Source organism: Centropristis striata, chromosome 15 (genome assembly GCF_030273125.1).
Source record: "Centropristis striata isolate RG_2023a ecotype Rhode Island chromosome 15, C.striata_1.0, whole genome shotgun sequence".
Classification (NCBI taxonomy): Eukaryota; Metazoa; Chordata; class Actinopteri; order Perciformes; family Serranidae; genus Centropristis; species Centropristis striata.
In genome coordinates, this window is record NC_081531.1 from 16831580 (window position 1) to 16859561 (window position 27982).

At 38.0% G+C, this 27982-nt stretch overlaps 1 protein-coding gene across 1 annotated transcript; it reads right to left on the minus strand.

Moving 5' to 3' along the window:
• Positions 1-5156: 5156 nt before the first annotated feature.
• Positions 5157-27559, minus strand: castor2 (cytosolic arginine sensor for mTORC1 subunit 2). Its single transcript, XM_059351367.1, has 9 exons — positions 27178-27559; positions 20308-20378; positions 17529-17722; positions 11105-11237; positions 10857-10980; positions 10093-10203; positions 9067-9149; positions 8122-8216; positions 5157-7339 (listed from the first exon to the last, which is right to left on the minus strand). The coding sequence occupies exons 1-9, from the start codon at positions 27288-27290 to the stop codon at positions 7277-7279; spliced, it is 987 nt and encodes a 328-aa protein (XP_059207350.1). The 5' UTR covers positions 27291-27559; the 3' UTR covers positions 5157-7276.
• Between the last annotated feature and the right edge of the window lie 423 nt (positions 27560-27982).

The window sequence follows — 27982 nt, forward strand, 5'->3', positions numbered from 1 at the left end:
TAGCAGCAAACACTTCCCCTGTAAATACTGATGAGCTGTTGCTAACTGTTAATGTTTGACTGTAATTATTAATGCAACCTCTACTCATTATTGACTGATTTTGAAGCATCACTAAGTGCTGACTCACTCATCCTTAAAGTTTCGATTTTCTGTGTCTGTAGGTGAAGATCTCCACCACTGACCTCATAACTCAACAGACTGTGAATCAATGAAGCAGAGCAGAGAGATGCATTTCAATGAGCAGTGAAGAGATGTTCTTCTGTTTGCAGAGTTTTGATTTGTTACTTTAATTGCAGTGAGTGTAAACTGAGAGTTAATCAGGGGCGGTAGGTATACTAGAATATTGTACACAGAACTTACTTATGTAAAATTCTCTCATTAGTATGTAGTAGATCTTTAAAGACATTTGGAGCCTGTAGTGTGCATATTTAAACAAAAGTATTTGATCTGTAATAATACGTTTTTAATCACGAATTTATTTTACTTGCAGAAAATATTCTCTCAAAAATATTCAGTTTGATTGCATATTAAAGACATAAAGGTAACCTCATATGCATACTTAAGTTCTGTGCTTAAGTACAATTTTTAGTATTTCCACATATGTAACTTTACCCTTCTACTTCACTGCATTTTAGGGGCAAATATTGTACTTTTTACTCAACTAAATTTAGCTGCTATCTTTAGTTACTTTTCAGGTCAAGATTTAACATGAATAATAGGCTCATAAAAATAAAAATATATTAAGTAGTTAAAATTAGCCCTACCTGGACAACAGTAAAATGCTGCTTACATAAATGCATCAAAAATGTAATCTATCTATAGATTATTATTAGTATATGTATGTATACTTAAGGCTGTGCAATTGGGCAATTAGTTGAAAGGGGTGTGTTAAAAAAAAAATAGCAGTGTGGCATTCAATCAGTGAAGTCATCAATTTTGTGAAAAAACAGGTGTGAATCAGGTGGCCCCTATTTAAAGATGAAGCCAGCACTTGTTGAACATGCATTTCTCTTTGAAAGCCTGAGGAAAATGGGTCGTTCAAGACATTGTTCAGAAGAACAGCGTACTTTGATTAAAAAGTTGATTGGAGAGGAGAAAACTTATAAAGAGGTGCAAACAATTATAGGCTGTTCAGCTAAAATGATCTCCAATGCTTTAAATGGAGAGCAAAACCAGAGACACGTGGCAGAAAACGGAGGACAACCATGAAAATGGATGGAAGAATAAGCAGAATGGCAAAGGCTCAGCCAATGATCAGCTCCAGGATGATCAAAGACAGTCTGGAGTTACCTGTAAGTGCTGTGACAGTTAGAAGACGTCTGTGTGAAGCTAATCTATTTACAAGAATCCCCCGCAAAGTCCCTCTGTTAAAAAAAAGGCATGTGCAGAAGAGGTTACAATTTGCCAAAGAACACATCAACTGGCCTAAAGAGAAATGGAGGAACATTTTGTGGACTGATGAGAGTAAAATTGTTCTTTTTGGGTCCAAGGGCCGCAGACAGTTTGTGAGACGAGCCCCAAACTCTGAATTCAAGCCACAGTACACAGTGAAGACAGTGAAGCATCATGATATGGGCATGTTTCTCCTACTATTGTGTTGGGCCTATTTATCTCATACCAGGGATCATGGATCAGTTTGCATGTGTCAAAATACTTGACGAGGTCATGTTGCCTTATGCTGAAGAGGACATGCCCTTGAAATGGGTGTTTCAACAAGACAATGACCCCAAACACACTAGTAAACAAGCAAAATCTTGGTTCCAAACCAACAACATTGATGTTATGGAGTGGCCAGCCCAATCCCTGGACCTTAATCCAGTTGAGAACTTGTGGGGTGACATCAGAAATGCTGTTTCTGAAGCAAAACCAAGAAATGTAAATGAATTGTGGAATGTTGTTAGAGAATCTTGGAGTGGAATAACAGCTGAAAGGTGCCACAAGTTGTTTGACTCCATGACACACAGATGTGAAGCAGTTATAAAAAAACTGTGGTCATACAACTAAATATTAGTTTAGTGATTCACAGGATTGCTAAATCCTCGAAACAAAAAAGTTTGTACAAAATAGTTTTGAGTTTGTAAAGTCAACTGCAGACACTGCTACTTTTTTTTAACACACCCCTTTCAACTAATTGCCCAATTGCACAGCCTTAAGAGTGTGCATATCACGAATGCTGGGTCTTGTTGGTTTTCTGAGAATCTACTGCACCTACTGGTAAATTGTAGCAATAAAAAATATACTAAAAACCTGGATTAATCTGGTTAGTCACATTGGGCTGCTATTATTTTGAACACTACTGTATATACTGTATACTATATATATATATATATATATATATATATATATATATACACACAACAATCTGAGTGGGTTCTACTACATAACGAGTACTTCTACTTTTGCTACTTTATGTATATTTTGATGCAGATACTTTTGTGCTTTTACTTAACTAAGTTTTGAATGCAGGACTTTTACTTGTAGTGGAGTAATAATGCAATGTGGTGTAATTTTACTAAAGTAAGGGAACGGAATACTTTTTCCACCACTGCATACAACTGATTACAGTGGTGTAATGTAGCAAAGTACATTTAAGTTCAGTTCAGTTGTTTACTTTACCTGATTATTTCAGATTAATATATTACTGTACTTTTGACCACACTATACTTAATTTTTAGTATACGATTTTATGGCCTTTAATGACAAGTCAGTGAGCCGCAGAGTTGAACTGTGGGATTATGTAAGAAGAAAGATGATCGTGATAAGGGGAAACACTAACAGACCATGTCGTCTCCTTTAACCCTGCTCTGCAGAGGGGGTTTCTGCAGCTGGAACAGCCCTCCTCCTCCTCCTCCTCATCCTCCTCCTCCTCTTCCTAAACCTCCTCCATCTGTGTGCTGATGTGAGCTGAAGCAGAGAAAAAGGTGGTGTGTGAAGGCTACAAGGACCTGGCTGTTCTCTGCTTTGTTTACTCAGGTCAAATAATACAGACAGCTGATATACCTGCAGGCCTCCCTGCTGTCCTCCATGTGCTGCAGGCAGGAGTGAAGAAAGGGGATCACTGGAGTCTGGTGGTGAAGACACCCACTGAAGGGCAGGTGTGTGTACTAAATGTTTTTTTTCCCACACGAAGTTATGATTAAAAAGACATTATAACTGCAGGTGTATGACCCCACTAGCGCCCTCTGGAGGCCTCAGTTACACCTCACAATATGACAGATTTTGAATGATTTGGGTCGACTCATCATCATTACAGAAACAGTCCAGCTGGCTATTAAATGTCAAACTTCACCATTAAGTCTGAGCCTAACTCCACCTACGGCAAAATCAGAAAAAATGCTAGAAGTGAGCAAGGGGCTCAGAGGAATGCAGGGAGGGTCTGAGAAGGGGGCTTTGATATGTGACCTGTTAACTTTCCTTTCATAAAATTTGATGACATAGATAAATCACACACAACTAGTGATTCCATGTCAGCATTTGGGTTTGGGCTGATTTAAAACAGTAGAGGGCGCGTCGAGCCCCCCCTTCAGTTTTAAAATGTGTAAAAATAGGATTCACATTTTAAACTTGAGGGGCTGGAAACATATCTAGTCTCTCTCCCTCATTAAGAGATTCTGCATTTAGATTACCACTGCTGCTTGCACTACATTGATTGGTGAACACTTGCAACCATCTAGTCTGACTCACCGGATGAAGACTGTGGGTATAAGCCTGCCATTGGCCAACAATTTCACGCACAATGCACCGCCAGAGACTATTGTAAATTGTTTGAAGAAATACAAACAAGCTGGAGAAGGGTTTTTTTTTTTTTTGCGTGTTTCTCACACCTTATTGCAGAATACTAATGGATCCAACCACACCTTTCTCCAGCTGCAGAGGTCATGCTGGCGTCTATTTTCTCCATGAGAGGAAACATGTTTGAGCCTTGAAAACGCAGATGAGGAATCTGTTGTGCACTAAAATCAGTAACTAGCAAACACGTCAGAATGGTAATTTTATTTAGCATCTCTACACTGTTTCTTAGTTTGTAATTAGCAGTAGCTGACACAGTGTTAGTGGCTTTTCTTTGGTTGGCTTTTGAAGTCGTGACATGCCAAATGTAGTTTGCCAGGTATACGCAGGAATTAAAGAGGGAAGTGAACAAAAATCTCCTCCTTCAGTAGAGGAATGTGGAAACACAATCAAGTTATTTGGCAGTGAGTTATTGCCCCAAGCAAAGGAGTTCAGGTATCTGTGGGTCTTGTTCATGAGTGAAGAGGAAATGTAGTGAGATGGACAGATGGATTATTGTGTTGTCAGCAGTGATGCGTGCCTTGTATCGGACCGTTATGTTGAAGAAGGAATGGAGCCAGGAAGCAAAGCTCTGGATTTACTAGTCCATCTATGTTCCAAACCCTCACCTATGGTCATGAACTTTGGGCAGTGATTGGAGATCGTGGATATAAGCAGCTGAACTGAGTTTCTTCCGTTGCTTCTGGCTGCTAGCTCAGACATCCAGAGGGAGCTCGGAGTAGAGCCGCTTTCTTCTTTCACGTCAAAAGTAGCCAGTTGAGGTGTTTCTGGCATCTGATCAGGATGCCTCCTGGCTGCCTCCCGTGGTAAGATGCCCGGAGCCAGACCCAGAACAGAGATTTCATATCTTGTCTGGCCTGGGAAAGCCTCGGGCTTCCTCCTGGCCTGGAGGAGCTGGAAAACTCTGGTGGGGGAGGGGTGTCTGGAATACTTTTACTAAGCCTAGATATTGGCGCATTACAGACCAGGGGCTCACCCAAAAGATAAGGATTTCATCCAACCATTTCTTTACATTTAAGGATTGTGATATTCTCTGGTCAGTTTTTCATAAATGTACCTTTATTTTTTTACCAATATTTTATTTGAAAGAATGACCAGTTTTATTTTATAACTGCTTATTTTCATGCCTGCAGTTCTGAGTGCCTCATGTCTCAGAGGGTTTTCTAAGTGTCTTTTCACTTTTAGGTCCTTTTAACTAGATGAATTGCTGATGTCACAACATTGTCACAGAAAGTCTCGGCAACATCACTGCTGCTGTTTGTGCTCGGCAGGTTATTATAAGCACAAGATGACATCCTCCACTTTGAGCTTGTTTTCTAGTATAGTACTGTCACTCTTGTATTTGCATTCTTGCAACTCAAAGATCATATTTTTCAGTCTGTAGTTTATTATTTTCTAATATCTGAGTCAAAAGAATGTGATTTACAGTTAATCTTGAGGCTCTGACAACCACATTGTGCAGAGATGTCACCAGTTTATTGATTTAAAGTACACATTGGGAGCAAATAACAGTGAGAGGACAATCCCCGTTGTTAAGTAAAGACAGTAAAAATGACACATTGGTGAAAACTGAGCTCCAAAAAGAAAAAAAGAAAAAAAGCTTGTTTATTTTATTTCTTCTCCACACAAGAAGCTCCAAATGAAAATCTTTTAACTTTTTTCTTTGAAATAGAATCAGAAGAAAATGCCACCTTCCTCCTGTTTTAACACTGATAAATACAGGGTTTCTACTCATCAAATCTGATCAGAAGAAAGGTTGTTGTTGTTGTTAGGTGCAAGGTGGTGTGAAATAAAAAAAAAATGAAAAGAAAAAAAAAACATTATCACCAAATGCTTAAGACCAACAGAAATCTCCCCATGTGGACAGGATATTTCTACAGTAAATAGCCCTCCCCTGTTTTCACATCAGTACAGCAGGTCTGTGGGGGTGGAACCTGCATTAAAGTGCAGACTGGAGCAGGAGAGGGGCAGCTTCAACACCTACAAATGGACACCAGGGCTCCTTCCCCGTGTGAACCATAGCTTATTCTAGTACATTGTCAAAGTGGCTCAGTAATTTATTACTACTGTGATGCAAACATTTCCATCATTGCATTTAATCATCAGGTCTTATTGCGGGTTCACACTGTGAGCAGCACGATCCGTGAAAACACGTTTAAAAAAAACAAAAACAAATATACAGTAATGCTTGTTACAGGAATAGTTAGAGCTTTTTTTTTTAAGATAATTTGAGCTTTTTTGCCTTTATTAGACAGTAAAGGTGCCAGGATTAGATTAGACTTTTGTCTTAAATTCATAGGGAAAAAATAGAAAATAAAAATCTGAAATAGAAATAGAAATAGATTAAAGTTTTGCATTTTGTATTGCACCTATTGATGGGACCCCAAAACTGAGTGAAAACTCTGAACTCCTGGTGGCGCTAAATGAAAGGTCAGGGAAACATCAGTAAGGTTCGTCCTCTGGAGACTTTGAATATCTCTTTACAAAATAATTCACCATCTTATTTATTTTGACCACTTAAATACCCAAAGGTATTCAAGTACTTACAGTTTAAAACTTTGAAAAGCGAGCTCATTCTTCAATTTAATACACCGGATGAAATTTTTATTTTATTTTTTTACTTTAAATTTCTTTTCAATTAATCAACTACTACTAAAGTAATTGATTAATACCATATAAATGTTGCTCTCTAGCCAAAGAATCCATTTAAAATGACTTGTTAAAAACTTGAGTGACTCATGACCTGTTGCCCACAGTGTGAATGCAAATCAATTTTAAAACACTAAAATTATAATTTCCTCTTCAAGAGCTTGAATTTACTTCATGTGTCACCAGGCCAAGCATCTGAATTTAACAATAGACTCCAACAGTCGGATCATTGCTGTAATTAGATGTTCAACAGCTACTAAAAGCAAAAATAAAACACTCAACCAGGCGCCGTGTCATCGCTGCCTGTCTCAGAAATTGTCTCCTACAATTGCACACATGTAAAGTATTTTGACAAAGGCATCAGTTTAGGCATTCAAACATCTTGGCACTAAGAAATGACCTGCGGAAAACAAAACAAAAAAATATGGAGAGCTTAATATTTCTTAATATTGTTTTGAGAGTACATTCGTCATCCTTCCATGAGAGGAATTATGTAACTAATACAGTATGGTGCTCATGAGGGTCAGGGAGTGGGAAGAAGCAGCTTTTAGAGAGGAAAAAAACATATTCAGTCTGGTAAACTAAAGCAACAATGACCAGAGAGGGCAGTGGAGGGCCCGAGTGCCAAGGAGGGAAGGAGGGGTGGGGGTAAAGAAAACAGCCGAGTAACAAAGGCATCCCTAACACACCATCAAACTCCCCCACCCCCCGGTTCAATCCCTTCCTTTCAGAGCCGATCCACAGTAGTCCGCTAATAAGCTTTTGGCACTTTTTGGACATGATAAACGTTTGAACGAAAAGACTTTTGAAAACAGTCATTGTTTTCCTCCAGCTTCCTTCACTGTGCCGTGCTCTTGGTCCGCAGAGCTCCGATCACACTTTGGATGTTTTCTTCGGGAACCTGGACAAGACATGTACAAGGGTTCATGACAATCTGACAGCAGCATGTTACTACAACTAACGATTAATCTGACAAATATATTTTCAATTAAAAGATACATCCTTTGGCTCGTGGAGTCCATTTAATGCTACTTTATGCTTCTATTCCACTACATTTTATAGGGAAATATTGTACTTTTTTACTCCACTTCATATATTTAATAACTTCAGTTACTCTGCAGATTATTCAGATTATTATTTCAAAATATAAATCAACTAATAAATTATGATATATTATTATAGATTTATCTAGCCAGCAGTATATCAAGAATCTGAAATGACATCCACCTTTACCAGCTGCAACATAAAAGCGATGAACACATTAGTGCATCAAGAATTATAACCCAATATATTAATATGTATGATACTGAAATGGGACATTCTCTATAAACTATTTTAATTTGTTAATAGTATTGTACATTTCTGTATGATTTTGTACTTTTAAGAATTTTATCTTGACAAGACTTGATTACTAATGACTGTAGTATTGTTACTTTTATTGATATTATCAATATATTATTATTAAGTTAAATATCTTAATGCTATTCCACTGCTTGGAAAATCCAAACATATTCAATTCATTATAAAGTAAGAGCAGAAACCATCAGTTGTTGGCATTACTGCGTGAAAAATGATTCATTAGTTATCAAAATAGCTTTCTTTTGTGTATCGACTAATCGATTAACTAATTGATCGTTGCAGAGGCTCTTTTAATCAAAATAAACTATAATGAGAGGTTCCTACCAGGGCATGGTCAAACTTGAAGGTACTAATGTAGTAAGCTGGAATGTCGGCCGTTGCCAGGGGTTCTGATATTTGGGCCACGATGCCGCACTCATCTGTGGAAAAAAAAGCTTAGTTAGTGCGCAGTTAAATTAGCTCCATTTCATCAAGTTTGTGTTCATAATATGACCACTTGGAATGGCAGAAGATGGGTTTCAGATTGAATTATTTGAACTTAAACCGACCTACACACCTTTTTTTTAATTAAGATTGGTTTATTCGAGGGATGGGCATTTGGAAGGAACCTGCCAACTCGATTATCTATAACGATAACGATCAATTACTCGATTAATTGCTATATTTTTATACATACTCCAGTATGTGTGGGCATAATAAAATATATTTATACAGTACTATGCAAAAAATTGTTTTGATAAAGGACGCCTTTACTTTGAAAAAACGAAAAGAGACCTCATGTTGATAATAATACTAAATCAAGTGAGGTGATACTGTAAAGATAATGTGTTAGCCCCCAAAGAGGCATGAGGTTAGTTTTTACAGTAATCTTGCATAATTAAGTGTGTTTTGTGTTTAAATAAGTTTTGGATCAAATTAAACCTAGTAATTCATGCTAGCAAGGTTTGATACAGTAAGCTAGTTTTTCTCCAATTAATACTCTTGTATTTCTGTGTGTTTTATAATTGTTACTGCAACTTTTAGTTTGCAAACTGTAGATTTATCCAACTTAATTTTCAGCTCATCTTTCAGTTCAGTGAGTACTGATACGCAGTCATAGATAAAATAAAAATAAAAAATTACACATAGCAATTAAAGATTCCACGTGATCAACCAAGTTCTTTGATTAATTATTCCCATCACTAGTTTACACACACTGTTTTACTATGACTGTTAATTTTACCAACATGTGGCCTGTTGCCAACTAGCGTTTTAGCAAATAAAACTCACCAAATCCTAAAGGTTGTCCCCCGATGCGAACCATTTTCCAAAGCTCACCAGAAGCACTGGTAAACAGGACATTGTTTGGAAACCTTGAAGAGAACAAAATTAACAGATTACAGGACAATATATACAAAATGGCGAAACAGAATAAATGATTAAATAAAAGCTAATTAATATACTAGTGCTAATTAGAATGCTATAATTGAGGTAAGGCTGTCAAAATGAACATGTTAATTTTAAATATTTAACGGATTAAAAGAAATGTACGTAATTATCAGAAGACAATGGTATTGATTGACAGCCCCATGTAATATGAAAATAGAAATTATTTCCCAACCCTGGCTCTGCTTTAAATCACTTCTTTGATTCGCTTTAGTTAACAACCAGCAGACACCTGACACACTTATCAGATACTGCGTGGAGCTGTGGCAGCAGAAGAAGCTAACTATTAACCACTCAGATGGACGTCAGCAGGTGAATTCTTCTACTGCCGCGCTGAATAAGAGAGCCATTGTAAATTTGAGTAAAATGGGTGACCTATTCCTTTAAGGCAACACATTAGGTCTTACATAAACCTTGGGACAAGGCTGACCTACATGCTGCAGGAGCAAAATATGAACTTCATAAAACAAGTTTGGTCCTACTATTAACACATAAAGACATAACCGATGCCTCATTTATGAATGGACAAACTCTGATGTGGTGCTAATAGAGGTGCAACCACAGCAGCTGCTCAGGTTTCTTTACGGCCTTTCTGCTTGATTAGAGAGTATACTGTGAGAAAGAGGGGGACACAGCGGAGAATAAATGAGTCAGACTGAAACCCACTGTGACTTAAGTACATTGTATATGCCCAACTGCACTGCTAGTGCTTAGCAACAAACTATTCGCCCCCTCAAACAACAATCATGAATTTGTTCCCCCTGCATAAACATAACATCCTAGTCTAACTGAGTAAAAGAAAACAGCATCTTTAAAAGAACATGTGTGGTAAATTACACAGCAGGAGCTATATAAATACTTTCTTTTTACCTTTGAGTTGTCTGTTCGTCCATGACCAGAGAGATGTAGCCCTCGATCAGGGAGAAGGAGAAGAAGCGGATGTGGCTGGAGTCCTCGCTGGACGCTCCGGGCTCCTTTGTCCTGAAGAGAGAAAAAGAAAAAACACACTAAGTGTGGTCCAATCATATTCAGGTAATCTCACAATTAATGACCTCCATCTTACATTCGTGTCCTCGTAGGTTTCACACGTTTTTATTTAAACCACCTAAGAGTTTCTGCTGGCAAATGGCAGTGGTGGAAAGAACCAGTGTCAATTTTGGGGTACTTGAGTATTTCCACTTTCTGCTACATTTCAGGGGCTAATCTTGTACTTTTTACTCCCCTAAAACAAATGACGCTCCCTCCAATACTTGGAAACATTTCAAAGGAAAAAATGTCTGAAACTGTATAAGTCTTAAGGATTCATCCTCTGAGGACCATGAATGTTTGTACAGATTTCATTGTCAACCAATTTCTGTCGTCTGTCTGGATCAAAAGTGGTGGACAAACTAAATTACTTTACTGTACCAAAATGTCTTAAATTTAAGTAATACAATTATAAATCCTGCTACACAACAGCTGAGGAAAACAATTATGTTTCTTGACTGGTGTTTACGTCAAAACTTAAAAACAAGCATAATATAAGAAGACCACAGAGTCTCTCTTGTTTTTTCTCCTTTCACTTCTACAGGTGTCTTAAAAGATGTTGTCCAAAAGCCTTAACTTTTCATCCACTAAATCGTTTCATTTCTTACCCTCCAGAGTAAAACATGACATCCATGAGCAGGGTGGCTACAGAGGGCAGTGTGTCTGGGTCCAGGCTGGTCACACAGAACATGTTGCTGGGACTAGATAAGGGGTGAATGATGGGCCGGGGCACTGAAAAACAAAAATTATCAAATACATGACATCTTAAAAGAAAATAACACACAATGTGTCATGGGGTCTAGGAATAACCTGAATACAAAGATGAACATAAATGTTGTTTTTTTTTTTTTTTTACCAAGTTTAGGCTTTACAAAGCCGTTGGTGACTCCCAGATCGTGAGCAGCAACCGTCTCTCCGTTGACCACCCGAAGCAAAGTGAATTCGGAAGACAGCGTGTGCATGACCATCGGCAGGTCTCGCTCTCGAACCTGAGGACAAAAGAAATGAACGAGGTGAGTTCAGAAAAAATGTTGAAAGGTGCTTCTATGTCTGAGAAAACATTCCTAGTTTCACATATTCCTGCAGTGAGTTAAGTGTTGAAATGCTTAACTTCACTTTTCAGTGTGCCCACTCTCTTTCCCTGCTTCTGTTAATGCCTTTCTACATTTCAGTAAAATAGCTTCTATTGATCTCCAGTGCGTAGAGGGCTACAGAGGCAACAGCAACACAGCAAATTATAATATAAGCAAGAGTTCTTTACACTTAACATATTTTCTTTATATAAATGTACTGTAAGTTTTATATGTGTGGCAAAATGTTACGTCATTTCTGATCTCATATGAGTACAAGAGTACACGCAATACAAGGCAAGTTGATTTGTATAAAACCTTTCAGAGACAAAACAAAGTGGCAAAGAAATTAAAAAACACAGCAAAGAGGGGAAAAAAGTATTTAATTCAGAAGAGAATGAAACACAATTAAATAAAATCCCAGAACAACAAAGAAGAAATACAGCTCCAGCTCAGTAATAGACTGCTCCAAATTAAATTCTGGAAAGAAGTCGGCTACAGGAGAGAAATAAGTCAAAACCACAGGAAAAAGGAGAGGTCAGGTGAATTTAAGAAGTGAAATACTGACAGTATGATCATTTTATCACTAAACGACTCTTCAGTAAGACGTTCATCATCTAGTCCTGTATAACTGCGATGTCACTAAAGGTCAAAAGGTCACCAAAGAATGATGAAGGCCGACTTTTACACACGCAGTCTATCCCTGAAACATTCAGGAACATTTCCCGCATGTTTGAACAGAAGCAGGCATCATAATCAGGGAAATCTACACCACCAGTTTCCCACCTCAAGACCTTGTAACATTTCAGGGGAAATGCCGGTTCAGCTGTGTTGAGAATAACAGCAGAACATTGCAGGGACGAGCATGCAAAGGGTTACGTCCATCTGATGAGAGACGCAACCAATCATAAGACTCCGGTGATGACATATTTGATTCTGCGATTACATTAAATGCATGTGTCTGACTCAAATAGATAGATAAACATTACTTGTCTCACAAACTTGTTAAATATCAATTTGATTAAAAGGTCGCCTGCAATCTAACTGTAAAGTGTTTGTGTGCGTGTGTGTGTGTGTGTGTGTGTGTGTGTGTGTGTGTGTGTGTGTTAGCGTCTGTGTGTGTGTGATAAGCTTGGCTAAGCAATTAACTTTATGTTCTGGCCTGCAACTTTTGAACCATAAAAAAATCCTTGCAACTTTACGATAAATTTTGAGCAAATGTACCCAGTTTTGGACATCTCTGGACCAAGTAAATTTTGGAGTTGGTGAAAGAAAGAGTAACAGAGTGTTTCCTTACAGAGGGTGGCAGGTAATGCGCCAATTGAATTTCTTTGTGTGTGTGCGTGTGTGTGTGTGTGTGTGTGAATAGATGGAAAGGCTGAAAACTTGGTGTGTAGCTTCTCTGAGCAGCTTGACTCAGTCAGAATACTCATGGCTCGGTTTAAATGAGTGTATTCAACATTTGGGTCAGGTTTTACCGCTTTATGTAACACAAAAGATCCTAACAGTGCAAAAAAACCCACACATCTTAAGCTGGTCTGTCTTTTGGTCTGCTCAGAGATTCGGTAATGCAATCCGACACAGCGTGAGACAAGGACAGAGAGAAGATGGGTGGTAGGTGTGGGTGACAGGGTGAACGCAGCAGGGTTTTTTTTTTCAATCTTTTGATCTGATAAAGCAATAATTAGGTTTGTGGGTAGGAGACAGGAAACAGGCCCGGGTATGATACCTGGAATTCCAGCAAGAGGCTGAGCCGCTGATCCCCTTTACGTAACAGATTATCAACATCGATGCAGGTTTTTTTCTTTCATTTTCATAAACATGCCAGAGCGGCTCAGCAGACCTTGTTTTTCCACTAAAGCAAGGCAATAATAAAACACTCCCTGTGGCCAAAAGAGAGAGGATTTCTTCCTAAATCAAAAGGAAGTAGGGCTGTGAGAGGTACGCTTTATGCAAGGTTATTGCTTTTTCATGCCAGGCACTGTGCACGAAGACTATTGTGGTTGCATAATAGACAAATAATGCAACTCTTAAGGCATGCTGTGAACCTGATCAATAATCTTATCAACCTTCCAACACTGTGACATGACGATATAAACATGTCTATCATAGATATTTTTCAACTTTGTTCCTACACAGTAGGAAAAAACAGTGACTGAACTGCTAGCTGAAATATTTATGTCATTCGGATGTTGCTTTATGTTCTGTAGCGTGAGCAAATTATAGAAAACTGTTTTGCTGGCTAACCCATCACTCTGTTTAGCAGCAGAGAACAAAAACATGGATACCTCTGTCTTGGGGAGCTATAGCATTTATTTTTTCACAGACTTCATCACACAAAGCACAAACTCATGTCTCTAGAGCCGATCCCAGCTGACATTGGGCGAGAGGCGGGGTTCACCCTGAACAGCTCGCCAGACTATCACAGGGCAGACACATAGAGACAGACAACCATTCAAGCTCTCATTCACTCCTATGGGCAATTTGGAGTCACCAACACAGTGATAGAAAGTAGTAAGTATATTGAGATGTACGACACAATTTCATTTTATATTAAAGTACCAATATGTCCTGTTGCAACCCACTGTATTTTTTAATTTTTATTAGCTACCACTATAGTTGTTTATACATTGAACTGAACAGTTGTTTAGATACTGAACTAAACTCAGTTTATGTGCTGAACTGATTCACTTACTTGAGTCAGGGTTTGAGGCACTTTAAGTTATTCATTCATTCATTTATTATCCGCTTATATTAACCGCTTATCTACACTCGGGTCGCGGGGGGCTGGAGCCAATCCCAGCTGACATTGGGCGAGAGGCGGGGTACACCCTGGACAGGTCACCAGACTTTCGCAGGGCTGACATATGGATACAGACAATCACGCTCTCATTCACACCTACGGGCAATTTAGAGTCACCAATGAAACGAAGTGGGAGGAAGCCGGAGCACCCGGTGAGAACCCACGCTGACACGGGGAGAACATGCAAACTCCACACAGAAGAGCCGCAGGCCGGAGCCGGCCCTCTTGCTGTGAGGCAAGAATGCTAACCATGACACCACCGTGTAGCTGACCTTTACATTTGAACTCCAAAATGTAATCAGTTCTTCCTTGAGTCCAAGTGGACATCTATGGCAAATTTGAATGAGTTCCCTCTAGGTGTTACTACTACAAGATGGTTTTCCAAGAATGGAACAGATGGACAAACGACACGACTATATGATGAACTGGCTTTCGCTGGTGTTAAGGCCTAAAAATTCACCGGTGATGGCTTTACAAATTGGCCTCATGTTTTCTTTTGGCTCCTCATGGCCTGTTTGAAATGGTGACTCTCTTGCTGTGAGGTGAGAGTGCTAACCACTACACCACCGTTAGATAGAGAGTCTCCCTTTAACCCATTGACGCCGGGAAAGCATTACCGCATTTCTACCATTAAAGCCGGGAGCGCTGTTGCGTCACTCTACCATTAAGGCCGGGACAGCGGATACGTCATTTTGTAGTATTTGTATTTTTTTCCACCTATTTTCGGTCTCTTGGCCAATGAAATGCATCAGAATCATGATCAGAATACATGCGGGAGTGTCGCAATGCAACATCGGACTTTTCCAGAACTTATAAATCATGGAGGAAGACGACTATAGCGGAGGAGTTCAGAAGTAAGTGACGGAAGAGATCTGATGAAAACAGCGCCGATCATTTAATTGCTGATCCGGACTTTGAACCCTCGGAACCAATCGACCGGCATTTATGGATGAGGAATATGTTTTTAGACGACATATTTTCACCAAAGAACAGGCCATCTGGAGATAATAATATTATTAATAATATATTAATATTAATAATAATAATAATAGGCTAATTGATTGTGATGATGATATAAGAAATCATGACTGTTTATGTCTTATATTACTTTATGCGTCGTTGAGTACCCTGAAAAGTGTAATATATAAAATGCATTATTATTATTATTATTATTATGATAATTTTATTTTTTATTAGAGTAGGCTAATGAGAACTATGTCTTGTTCTTCCAGTGGTCATATCATGTTTGCATCTTGCTAATGGGCATGTATTAGTATTATGCATAGGATTTTATATTGAGTTTGTTGATTTAAAAAAAAAAAATGTATTGAAGGTTTGGACAAATAAACTCAACTTCGTATGAAAGCCACGGGTATAAGCTCTCAAATACTTTTTGAATTTCATTTTTATCTGCTGCAGAGGCTGAAAAATTTATTATTTAGTAGCTGTTGAATCTCCAGAAAAACTTCAGGTTTTAGGGGGTCATTTGAAAATCGCCCATAGGTTTTCCAGGCATTTTTTTCCAGGTGCTTTAGGCCTTAATGGGTTAAGATATGATTCACTATTTTAAGTGTTAATTTGATTTTTTTTTTAGTTTTTCATATAACAAAAACAAAAACAAAAACAAATAAATACAAATATAAAGCAATCGGCTGGAGAAACATGGATGGAAGGTTATGTCATGTATTTAAATTTTGCATGTCATTATGAGTAGCCAAATATACATTACACAAACCATCACAGACAGCCACAAAAACAAACAAACAGTGTCTTCGACAAAAACAACCATAACAACAAGAACCACAGGGGGTAGGCCATATCATACATAAATTAAAATAAATTAAAAAAGAGAGATCATAAATGATACATAGAGATAAGTGGGGGGAGTCCACCTAGAGACAGTATCCACAGCAGCATCATATTATCTCACTTATGGTCCAGCAGGCCCTTCAACACAATAGCAGTTAGTCTCGTACCAATATAAGTCAGGAATGGGGACCAGATTCTATAGAAAGCATCAGTCATACATCTGGACCTATATATTAAGTATTCGATGGGTAACATATCAAAAATAACTTTATGCCATCCAGCTATTGTGGGGGGTTTACAGTCTATCCACTTCAGCAATATGTTCTTCCTTGCACAAAAAGTGAGAATAGAGATAAGACTTTTGGAATGTGCACTTTTAAGTTGTGTGTCTGCCAGTCTAAACAGTAGACACAACAAACTTTTTTGGGTTTAATCATTATTCAATGGTATACTAAAAATCCATGTGAAAAAAATTACTTCTCACTGTTCTCAGGTCAAATATTTATATGTGATTAAAATGCGATTAATTAATTACAAAGCCTCTAATTAATTAGATTATTTTTTTAAGTGAGTCCCGGCCCTAATATATATATATATATATATATATATATATATATATATATATATATATATATATATATATATATATATATATATATATATATATATATACACAGACAAAAAACAGTCAACAAAAGAAATATGAAGAAAGTGTGTGTGGTGGTAGAAAAACAGTTACAGGAGTCAGTGAGAATGTCTGAGAGAGCAGCTTTGAAGGCAGGGATGGGGATGAGCTGGTCCAGTTTGGGGGTTTTTTGTCGAGGGTCCGGGGGATCCACTGCTCCATAAACTTGACCGCATCGTTGCCCTCTACCTTTTCACATAATCCCAGGATCCTCAGATTCTTTCGGCGACCTCGGTTTTCCTGGTCCTGAAGACGCTTTGTTAGTTCCTTAACTGACTTCGTTAAGCTAGCGACCTGCTTCTCTGTTCCGACCGCAGTATTTCCACCGCTAATATCCTCCCCTCGGCCTCATCGAACCGGTTGCCAATCTTGTGAAATTGCTGCAATATGTTATCGTTGATACTGTACAGCATACGGTCCAGTTTGTCATCAATCGCGCTGGTGATATTAGCCGTCATTACCTCCATGACTTTTACAATTGCTGGGTCTACTCCAGGTATATCGCCTATGTTGTCGCCATCTTGGCAGGGTAACTTCTCCATGGCGGTCTTCTTGGCCTGTTTCGGAGGCATTTTGCCGGTCGAATTGCCCCAAAAGTGCTCCAGAGACATTACACAGAGTCAACACTCCATATTAGATTTGTTAGGTTGTTAGAAATAAATTATTAATATCGAAAATGAACGGGTGTGCCGGAGCTCCTGCAAAACGTGGCTACTCTGCTTGCATCACTGGAAGTCCCCCTAATTAGATTTTTTTATTAAGCCAAATCCAAATTGAAAATTGTAAATTAATGTAATACCATCTCCCTATTCTGAGGGTGGTCAGAAATAAAGATCTCTGAATATATTTTACGTGACTGGTGTGATTCAGATTTCACATGCCTACATACGGGAACATTCTTATAAAAACTCACCAGAATGAAGTCCGTCTGATACGTCGACAGCATGAAAACAGAGATGTTGTGGTCGGCCAGCGGTGCAATGACTGATTTAGCGATTTTGGTGACTCCGATGGGTTGCGAGTTGGAGGCGTTGCCGCCACCTGACACCACGTTGAGGGCCAACCATGTGGCATCAGCAACACTGATGTGCTCTGACTGGGGCAGCTCTGGGAATGGACAGAGACATGTTATGTAAAAAATACTGTAGCAGGAGTAGGAGAACCCTGATTTAGGAAAATGCTAAAAGAGGCTTGACTCATTTATTTCACAGCTGCATTTATAATGTATGACAAGGATTTAAATAGTACCCAGTTCATAAAAGAATTGTAGTTTTTAATCACTGTTTGCTTGGAAAAATGCACAAGTAACACTTTTTTTTAACACCAGTTGGGAATAAATAGAAAAGAGAGAAGAAGTCAGGATGAACAATGAGCATAAGTAATGAGTTCCTTATTTTGTATGTATTATAGTTCCTGTTTCTCAGTGTTTATACACATGCATTTTTTAAATATTAAGTGCTTTTGCCAATGCATTTTCATAATCCGGAATTATCCAATATTATTCTCAGCCTCCGCTCTTTCTGTGTTGGAGTGAGTGTTGGAGCAGACTGTGTATTAGACCAGATTTTCCGCCTATTTCACTAATTTCCAGTCTAGACTGTGGTACCACCCACTGTTTGGATTTATATTTTATATTTTCAGCTCATTTAGAAAAAGTCAAGAATATGTAAGATGTGAGTAAAACATATTTGTAATAATGAGGCACAGTGTTCCTCTGAAAGAGTATTTACAAGCAATAAAACACAACCTTGCTCAATTCAATTAATTCAGTGTTTATGTGGTATGACCAGTAGCTTATGGTGGCTAATTTGGTGACTTATGCTTTGAAACTATCATAATATTCATTAAGGGTTCATCATTCACTGAAAATGTATCACTTTTTTCAGTCATTTTCAAGCAGAATGCAGAATATTTACAGGTTTCAGGCTCTTCATTAGCAGGATTGCAGAAGTTTTACAAAAAACTGCGATGCACATATTTAGCGGGGTGTGTGGGCATCCTCCTCCAAGTATTTTTTTTTTTAAATGTTTTTTTTTATTAAAATTGCCCAATTTCACATAAATGTGAACCGTTATTATTACCAATTATAATAAAGGGTTTGCTCAACCCTGAAATATCCCTTCTTTTATCAATTCTTTAAGGGTCATAACTGATATTAATGTTAATATTAAAAATATTTTAAAAAATCCCTATTTGCAGCCCTAACTTCTTATAAATGTAATTTAAAAAAACCTGTTAACATGTAACATATTACAATAATGTATGTTATATTAAATGTCTTTGGAGTGGAGAGAAAAATGTGTATTTATATTTACACATACGTACTATATTTATTTATTTACTTATGTAGATATGCTGCAGAACATAGAAAATGAATAACTGTCAGGCCCTGATGATCCAGTGGACCTCATGTGTAAATGCGCACATGCCTCTTCCTCAGTTTGGCGCCTGAGCAATCCAGTCCTGATGTGCTGTTATAGGTGTACACGTGTTACAGGCGTTAACGCATGTGTGTTATTGTCCTAAAGCCAACACTTCAGACGCATTAACGTGTGCATGTGTAGACTTGAAATAGTTGTCTCATTGGTCTTTCTTGGTGATACATGAACTGCTTTAATTGTGAAGCGAAGCAGCTGTTAAACTCAAAATTTGTCATCATGAAGTAAATAATTATTTGAACATTGAGACGAGCGTGCGCACGGCGTCTGCTACGTTCGCACGTGGCACGGCATGGCATGGCACTTTTCACCCTTTATTATCTGGTGTATCGCAATACGCATGTCTGTACGCACGCCTATTTATCAGTCTTTATGCAGGCACAGGCGACGCATTTTAGGTGTTTTAGTATAGTTCGCTTGCATAAAATACCCGTCATACTCCAGATACACATGCTTCACACACAATTAGAGGTTAAAGGTCATAGGTTGCTGTATAAATAAATACTTGAAAAGGAATGATTGTTGTAGGCGTGCTCCTTGTATATAATATAGTATCATAACATTTCTAGTATTAATTGTTTGAAATCTCTGCAGAATCTCATCATAGTGTACACACACCGGCACTAGCCCCCGTGGCCCTTTCAGAATTTCCCCAGAGGAAATTTTCTAGTTATTATTATTATTATTATTATAGCATTGTTATAATTATTAATAATAATGTATTTATCTTATTACTATCCAGAGCTGTGTACCATATAGAATGTCATTTACTGAAGAAATTAAAATAAAAATGTAACTTAAAAAAATTGAAAAAAGTTAACATGTAATAGCACTACAAAAATATATGTTCAGCGCCTTATGGGAGGTTTTAAAATTGTCAGAAATGTATCTAACATTGCTTGGTTGAGTTTAATAGTTTAGTTCAACAGGAGAGAGAGCACCTACACACTCAGCCAGTCACCAGTAGAAAATACCTGCGCCAGTTATGCAACAAATAGCCTGTAGTCTCCAGGGTAACCAAGGAGGGTCACCCTGGAAAAGGGTGTGTAATGACATGAATTCACTAAATCAGCCAACCACAAAACACGGCGACTGGCAGCTTGGCCTCACATCCATAATGACAAAGTGTGCTCAAACAGTGGCTGAAGCTCTGTGGTGCTGGAGAGAATCGGAGATTACACAATGTGATCTTTTCCTGCTGCCCCGATCTATGGTTGCCACAGCGACTTTAAAGATCCACAAAGAGAGGCCCACCTTTAAAGCCTTCCTCATCCACAATTATGGTGTAGTCCTCTGGAGTCTCTGTCAAACTGAAAAACTTGCATCTGAATGGGAGAAGCAGAAACAGAGAGGACGGATCAAACAGTGGATGAAGCACCGTGTTACATTCACTACATCAAGTCTGTCTAACTATTACTGTCTCTTTTAGCTCTGCTAGCATTCATTACATACACATCAAATTCTGTTTGGAGACAGTTTTATATGAAAAGATGCATCAAAGAGATGTGCAGGGACCAACACAAGACTGTAACCATGCCTGTAAATGTCTTCTTCATCATTTTAGATTAGATATGAGGCCCATAACCGAGCTACAATTAAAGCATGGTGCTATATGTAAACCTGAACAATGCCAAGTGCTGTGAGAGGAATCTCTAAGCTTAAGAGAGGGTTTTGAATACACCTCAAATATAAAAACTAATATTTGTTAAGCTATATAGTAGTAGCTCTAGGGTCTTGTAGGTCTGTTGGTCAGTCAATTTTTGATGGACAGCCATGAAATAAGCAGTGGTGAAAAGGTATTCAGATCCCTTACTGAAGTAAAAGTATGAATACCACACTGTGAAATTACTCCACTACAAGTAAAAGTCCTGCATTTATAGTATGTATTAATACTTTCAGTACAAAAGTATCAAAATGTACTTAAAGCATGAAAAATAAAAGTACTTGTTATGCCGAATGGGCCCATTTTGGTTGTTTTATATACTCCAAATATGTTATTAGATTATTTTTATTGATGCATTTATATAAGCAGTGTTTTCATTTTGTAAAGATATGGCTCATTTTAACAACTTAATATACTGTAATGAGGTTTAACAAAATAAAATAACAGTCAAATCACTTTAAATGGATCATGGTTTTTTTTGTTAAATCCCTCAAAAGTAACTAAAGCTGTCAGCTAAGTGTAGTAGAAGAAAAAGTACAATATTTGCCTCAAAATGTAGTTTTATTACACTAATTAACTAATTACCTGAGCAAAAACATGCAACATGCAATGCCACTGCAAGTTATGTTTTTAGAAGAAGGGAGAAAAAACATTGGTCCACCCATCCTTATTTAATAACCTGGAAAATTCAGCACAGTTACAAGTGTTTTCATGTCGTTAGTGTGTGTCATATCATGAACAGGGCTGGGTATTAAGCCTTTTTATGTTTCTGGCACTGAAAAATGTGTCTGTAGCACAGAATTTCTAAAACCATTAAGCACAGAAAGCTGGCATCTAATGTCTGCTCAGATTCATCATCTTGTTCACTTATTCAGTGATCAGTTAGTTCCTGATTAGAATCAAAATGTTGCTATTTTAGCCTCTATTTATTCGCCAACACATGCCAAAACTTCTGTGTTCCCTTTTGTGTCATATTATGAAATGTCCATATTGTTGTTCCAACTGTCAGGATTCAATGCACCAAACCAAACCGGTTCAAAGATAATGAAGAATATTGTTAAGAATCAGCTTGTAATCATATCCAGCAGACAGTTGAGCACAGGAAAACCATTACACTACTGTAATAATCACATCTTTACAGGCCAGGGACTGAATGCTCGCACATAATATTTGGCTGAAAGGCGTGAAAAACAACAGGGGAATAACAGAAGAGACTCAACAATGCTTTCTGCATTTCCTCTAGGAATTAAATGAGCTGTCGAGTGTTACTTTGACTCTCAGTGTGTTTTTGTTTTTGAGCCAGAACATTAGGATGATGAGCACTGGAGTTTTTGTCGTGTGGTTGAGTTAATGACAGTTTCCATGCAGATCAACAGTGAAATCTCTGCAACAAAATGCTGCAGAGACTGAGTATATTAAAGCGTCACTGAGGGGGAGATCACTGAACTATTAGCCTGCATTACTCACATTCTGTGTGCACACAAGGAACTTCACAGGGAGTCTTTAAATTAGTTTAAACTGCAAAGCATTGCAAACAGCGGAGAAAAACTAGAACAAACAAGTCTATACAAACCACCGCACCGCACAGATGAATATAAAACACAATCCAAAACCAAACACTGCTGCACCAATTCTTTTATTTTGTGAGTTGTTGATGTAGATGAATGAGCTGACGTTAAGGGCTGTCTGGTGGGAATGTATGCAAAAACGAAAGAAAAGACAGACAAGAGATTTGACGACAAAAACTGCCAAAAGATGGACACAAGTAAAGCTACTTTAATTTAGTAAACCAACATCTAAGCTTATATACATAATATGTTCAAAACAGAGAGGATGCTCTATGACAGTATGCTGGTGAAGGAGCTAAGTGAATGCAGGAGCCACTAAGGTGCGCCAAGGTTGATGCTTCTACAACACCAGGCCGAGGTGTGCAGAAAAGACTCAGATAAAAGGAAAATGAACTAGTAGCAAAACTGGTGTCATCTGAGGGACACGCATGTTCAGCAGTGAAATGATATAAACTTATTGAATAATTTAAATAAGGTGCACCACTTAAGACTTTGCCCAAATCTTGAGTCCAGAAGAAGATTTGACAGAGCCAGTGAGACAGAACTCATTCAATAAAACATGAAGAAACTTTTGTTTCAGTGTTTTTTACTGCAGATATTTCCTCCCACTTACTACAACTATAGGCCTATGTAGCGAGAGCAAACTGCACACTGAACTGATGCTCTTTTTTAAAATTACAATGCGCTAACCTTCAATAGAGGTGGGAGTAACGAATCACTCTTGTTGCTGTAACGAGTAATTTTGTGAGTAATTTCAGTGTACGTTTTATTCATTTATTTTTGCTGCAGTCGGTTGCATCTACCTCATTGGTCTCAAACTCGCGGCCCACGGGCCAATTGCGGCCCTCCTGACGATATTTTGTGGCCCCCACCTTGATATGAAAATTTAATGTGAGTTTTATATGAATGGCACTTTACCGTTTTGTGGTAAGCTTGCGCACTTTATTGCGCAAGCTGGAGCTTTGTTTCACTTGTTTCTTAGACGACGTTAACAAAAAGAAAGGCAGCTGCTACCGAACCGTTTATTATCTGCCGTGTTGTTGTTACCGGAAGAAGTGGAAATGTTATGTAATGTCATTTTGTGTCTCTTTTTGGTAATTTTGTCTCCGAAGCAGGTTTTGGACTTCTTGGTACAGCAGACCGAAGCCGTGCAGACAGGTGAGTCCAACAACACACCTGTCTAAAGAGGAGGGCATCAGCCTGACGCTGTGTGTGCAGCTCTCTTTCAGCTATAATGTGTTTGTTTGTGGCTGCAGTCGCTGTGCAGTTTATTTCGGGTTTTTTTTTTAAACGTTTGTCTTGTCTGCAGCGGTGATTCTATGAGAAATGGCAGGTTATTTAATTTCTGTTGCACCTGCCGTGGTGCCCGATTGTTAATTAGTGTCTGTTATTTTACAAAATTGTCAGTTCCTTGTTGTGTCGGTGATAATCAGTATACACAGGCTACATTGTGAAATGAATATATTGTTGGTTTGGACATGAGGGCTCAGTGTGATGTGTAGCACAGGTCCAGATGTTAATGCACCACTGGCGGACTCCGATGAGAGGCAGGGGCAGAAATTATAATAAAAGGGCACCTGTTGTATAAGGTGGGGCACCCAAACACTGAAAGGGCACCTTGGAGGGCACTTTACCACCTTTTGTCCATTAAGAGGGCATTTTGGAGGGTACTTCATCAAATTTTATCTACCACTTTGCCTTTTTCTTAAACGTTGGGGCGCCCCTCGAGTCCACCAGTGTAATGAGCTATATTTTGTAGGCTAAATGTGTACTATACTTTAATAGGTCTATCATCTAACATCACCATCAAATACTTTTTTTTCTTCCTACCTCCATCTTTCTCTTTTAAAAATGTAACACAGAAACGTTGATACAGAGTTAATCTTGACTGACCCAGTCCTTACTTTTCTCTTTCTGTAACTTTCCCTTAAATTAAAAGCACTTTTACTTGAGTGAAATATTCTGGTACTCTTTTAATATCTGATGGGGATAAACAAAGTCAGCTCTTTTGAGGTGCTGCTTTATTTCCTACCATCCGAATCCACAAATGAAAAGTATTAATGAGTTGGCTATGCCGCATAGCTTCAATTAACTGAATGCCTAATCATCCACACAGACTGTGACGTATACTTAAAGTAGATGTGGATACAGTCAAACCAGTTCTTTACATGAAAATCATCTGTTCTGGGATTTAAATGTTGGTCAAACTGATAAAAACTTTAAAAAATGTTGGCATTTTCATAGCTTTTTATCTAAGCATTATGAATTGGTCTGAGTAATGTGATGATGAGCCTGTAGTGGAGATAGGGATCCAAGAAATTGTTAGTCGACTAACATTCATACGTTTTTTGTCGACTAATCAACAGATCCATCAAAACTAAATTTCTCCATAAAGAATGAGGTGAAAGCACCTCTTTAAATCTTTATCAGAGATGTGCTAAGATTCTCATTCAGCATGAAAAACGCAGAAAAATGACTAATCGACTGAAGAAAACTGAGACCAAAACAAATCAGGCAGCCCAAGACTTTTTTGCTTTTAACTGACAGTATCAAAGCTACAGCAATATGTTGTGACAAACAAGTTGGTTAAAAAAGGCAAAACCACGCTTACGTGTTAACTTCCTTCCTAAGTTCTACCTCTCCTATTTCAACAACAAATATCAAATTAATGAACAAAGGAATATTAAATCTTTCTATTAGCGGCTGAGAGAGGAACTGGTCAGGCTGATATCTTAGCTGATGACAGATACTGTGGTATCAGCTTATACTCTGTATGCTAACCAATAAGGAATAAGAAATGTCTCTACAGAAATGCTTGAGTTGATGTTAAAGGTTATTTAGAAACTGGCTTTATTCACGTATCTCATTAGCAAGCTGAATGGAAATGGCATATTGATAAAAACAAGTTTTTATTTGCATGACTAATCAGCTGTTTCCACTGTTGGTGTCTTCCCTTAATTTAATCAATTAGTCTTTGTCTCCGGACGGCATGCAACTTGGCCAACAGCAGACATGAAATAACAACAAAAACTGATGACTTGTCTGTTATTAAAATGTTTCAGTATTGGGATCAACCTTGTCCAGTGTTGGTCAAGACATACTCTGAATTATGTTAATAAACATGTCATCCAATAATAGTACAAAGTGATGTCACCCATTCTCACAATTTTGTAGAGTGATTATCTACAGGTTTAAATACCCTAAATTAATGGATAAATCTGAGCTTTCAGGGAAGTTCAAAGAGGTCAAAACTCCAGCAAGAACTTTATTGTACAACGTTGCCACTCTACTTTCAGAGAAGTTTTCCAACCTCAGAGGTGCAATTTGGATAGATTTCTAAAAAGGAATGAACATTATCAACAGAATGTGAAGAAGTGACAGTTTTGACGTTATGTCGAAGATTTCTTTGTATTGTGTTCCAAAGTTATTCACTGAAGTAGATGCAGTTACTGTAACTGGTGATTTAAACCAGCAAAACAAATCAGTTCACACTTTAAAAAGCTGGGTAATCACAGAATATGTGTTAAGTTAAGTTGCAGCAACTTTGACCACCAGAAATGCTTTAAAAAAAACTTGCTGATGTAGTTTGACGAGAATAAAAAGCTGACTTTGATACTGATTTTATATAATTTCAATGCCCTATGCGTGTGTTTAGCATTTTTTTAATGACTGAATAATGAATAAGAAATGAGTAAATTACTAATTGCATGTTCGAAAAGGAGTGGGAAGAAGTGTAAATTTATCTAATCCCACACCCTCTCCATCATCTGTATTATTTTAGGTAATAAGACAGCAGAAGGCTTCCATAATTTGATTTGTCAAACATTTATCTTATCTATTTTAACTTGTACATTGATTTATTTTGTCTTCTATAAACATCTTCTACTCCCATGAAATGCATAGATAATATTTTTTCTCCAGGTGAATTATATTAAGTTTAAAAAATGCCTGATGTTTTAAAAGTCAATAATGTTATATACAAATGTTATATAATCGTGTTCTCAATATTGACCAAAAAATAATGGTGATTATGCTTTTTATGTATCAAGTTTGTTTTCTTAAACTAGTATTGTGAGGAAGAAAATAAATTAGTGGCATGGTGAACACCTTAGCTGGAGCCTGAGAGTAACATCCAGTGAGTGATTTCATTTGCATGAGGTAATGAGTAATCTGAAGAGACTGTGTTTTATCAGTAACTTGTCAGCACAGAGGGAGATTTGATTATCAGCTCAGTGCCACACTTGGACTACTGACTGACTTTGCCTGTTGTAAAATAACCAGTGTGTCAGTGAAGTGAACTAATTTGCTTGGGCTAATATTAATAGACCGTGGTGGTAATAAAAGCTGCACAACAGAGTAAAAACAAGTATAAGGTTAGGCCTGTTGTCATGTCACTGCCAGGGCTATTTAATTAAAGTTTCCTCCGGCTGAATGCCCCACAGTGAATATCCACTTCACAGGACAGGAGAGGCAGTAAATGCCCTCTGCTGCTTGTTCAAGTTTGGATGAAAACATGTTATAGAGAAGGAAAAACAGCCTGCACAAACACACATGCAGTGTCACACACACACACACACACACACACACACACACCCGCTGGCGTCGACCCAGCTACAGATGGCACAAAGCTACAAAATGACACTACAGAACAAGGATAGGCCTGGAAACTGGTGGCAGAGATAAATAACAAGCTGCGTTTGGAGGCATTAATACAACTACACGGGCAGCAATGAACACCGTTACCTTTTAACACAAGCATAGAAGTGCATTCAGCCCCTGGCATTAGTTTGCTATAATGTTAACAACAGCAGTATCCTTCCAGTAAACACGCACAGCTCCGAAAAACATAAATGACACTGTGTATTTGCATATCGTGTCTAGGAAGTTACGTACCTTGTTTTGGAGGCCAAGAAAGCGAGTTTTATTAATCCGTGAGTGCAAATCTGTATCCCCTCTTTTTCTATACTCGCCACTTTCAAGCTGTGCTCTAAAATATGAAGCTCCATCTTTTACGTCTTCTCATTTGAGGAACGACTAGAATGTAAAAATATACTAAATACTTTCAAATAAGATGCATAAATAAATAAATAGACGCACACAAGGCAGGCGAAAAGGCGTATTAAATAGAGAAAGAAAGAGCGAGGCAGGGTGGAATAAAGAAAGCAGAGGTAAAAACGGACCTGCTGTCAAAACCCGCGACGCAACCGCGCACACTTCCGACAGGGTTTTTTTCAGAATAAAAGTCCCCAGTACACGCTAATGCGTGTGCATTAAAGAAAGCCTAATGTTAGAGGAATAGTTTGACATTTGGTTAGAAATACCGCCCCCACCCACCCCCGGTTTAGAAGCTAAAATAAAAGCTTTTAAGTTGACATATTTTAGATTTTTCAATTATTGCTTTTTTAGTGTGTTATGTCGTATTTAGTGTATTTTCTTGTATTTCTTGCACTAGTTTTTGTCCAAATGAGGAGCAGTGCTCCAAATTTTATTCTATAACAATATACAACGATAATGAAGGCTTTCTAATCTATTTCTATTCTATTACTTCCACACTATGTGGCCCACTGAATATGTGCCATAGGTGTTTTTCCACTGGCCCTGCCAGAAAGTTCCTGCTCTGCTCACACACTTAACATTGTGATAATGTCACAGACTTTTATTTAGCTTTTCTAGGCTCCATTTAAATTTTACAAATATA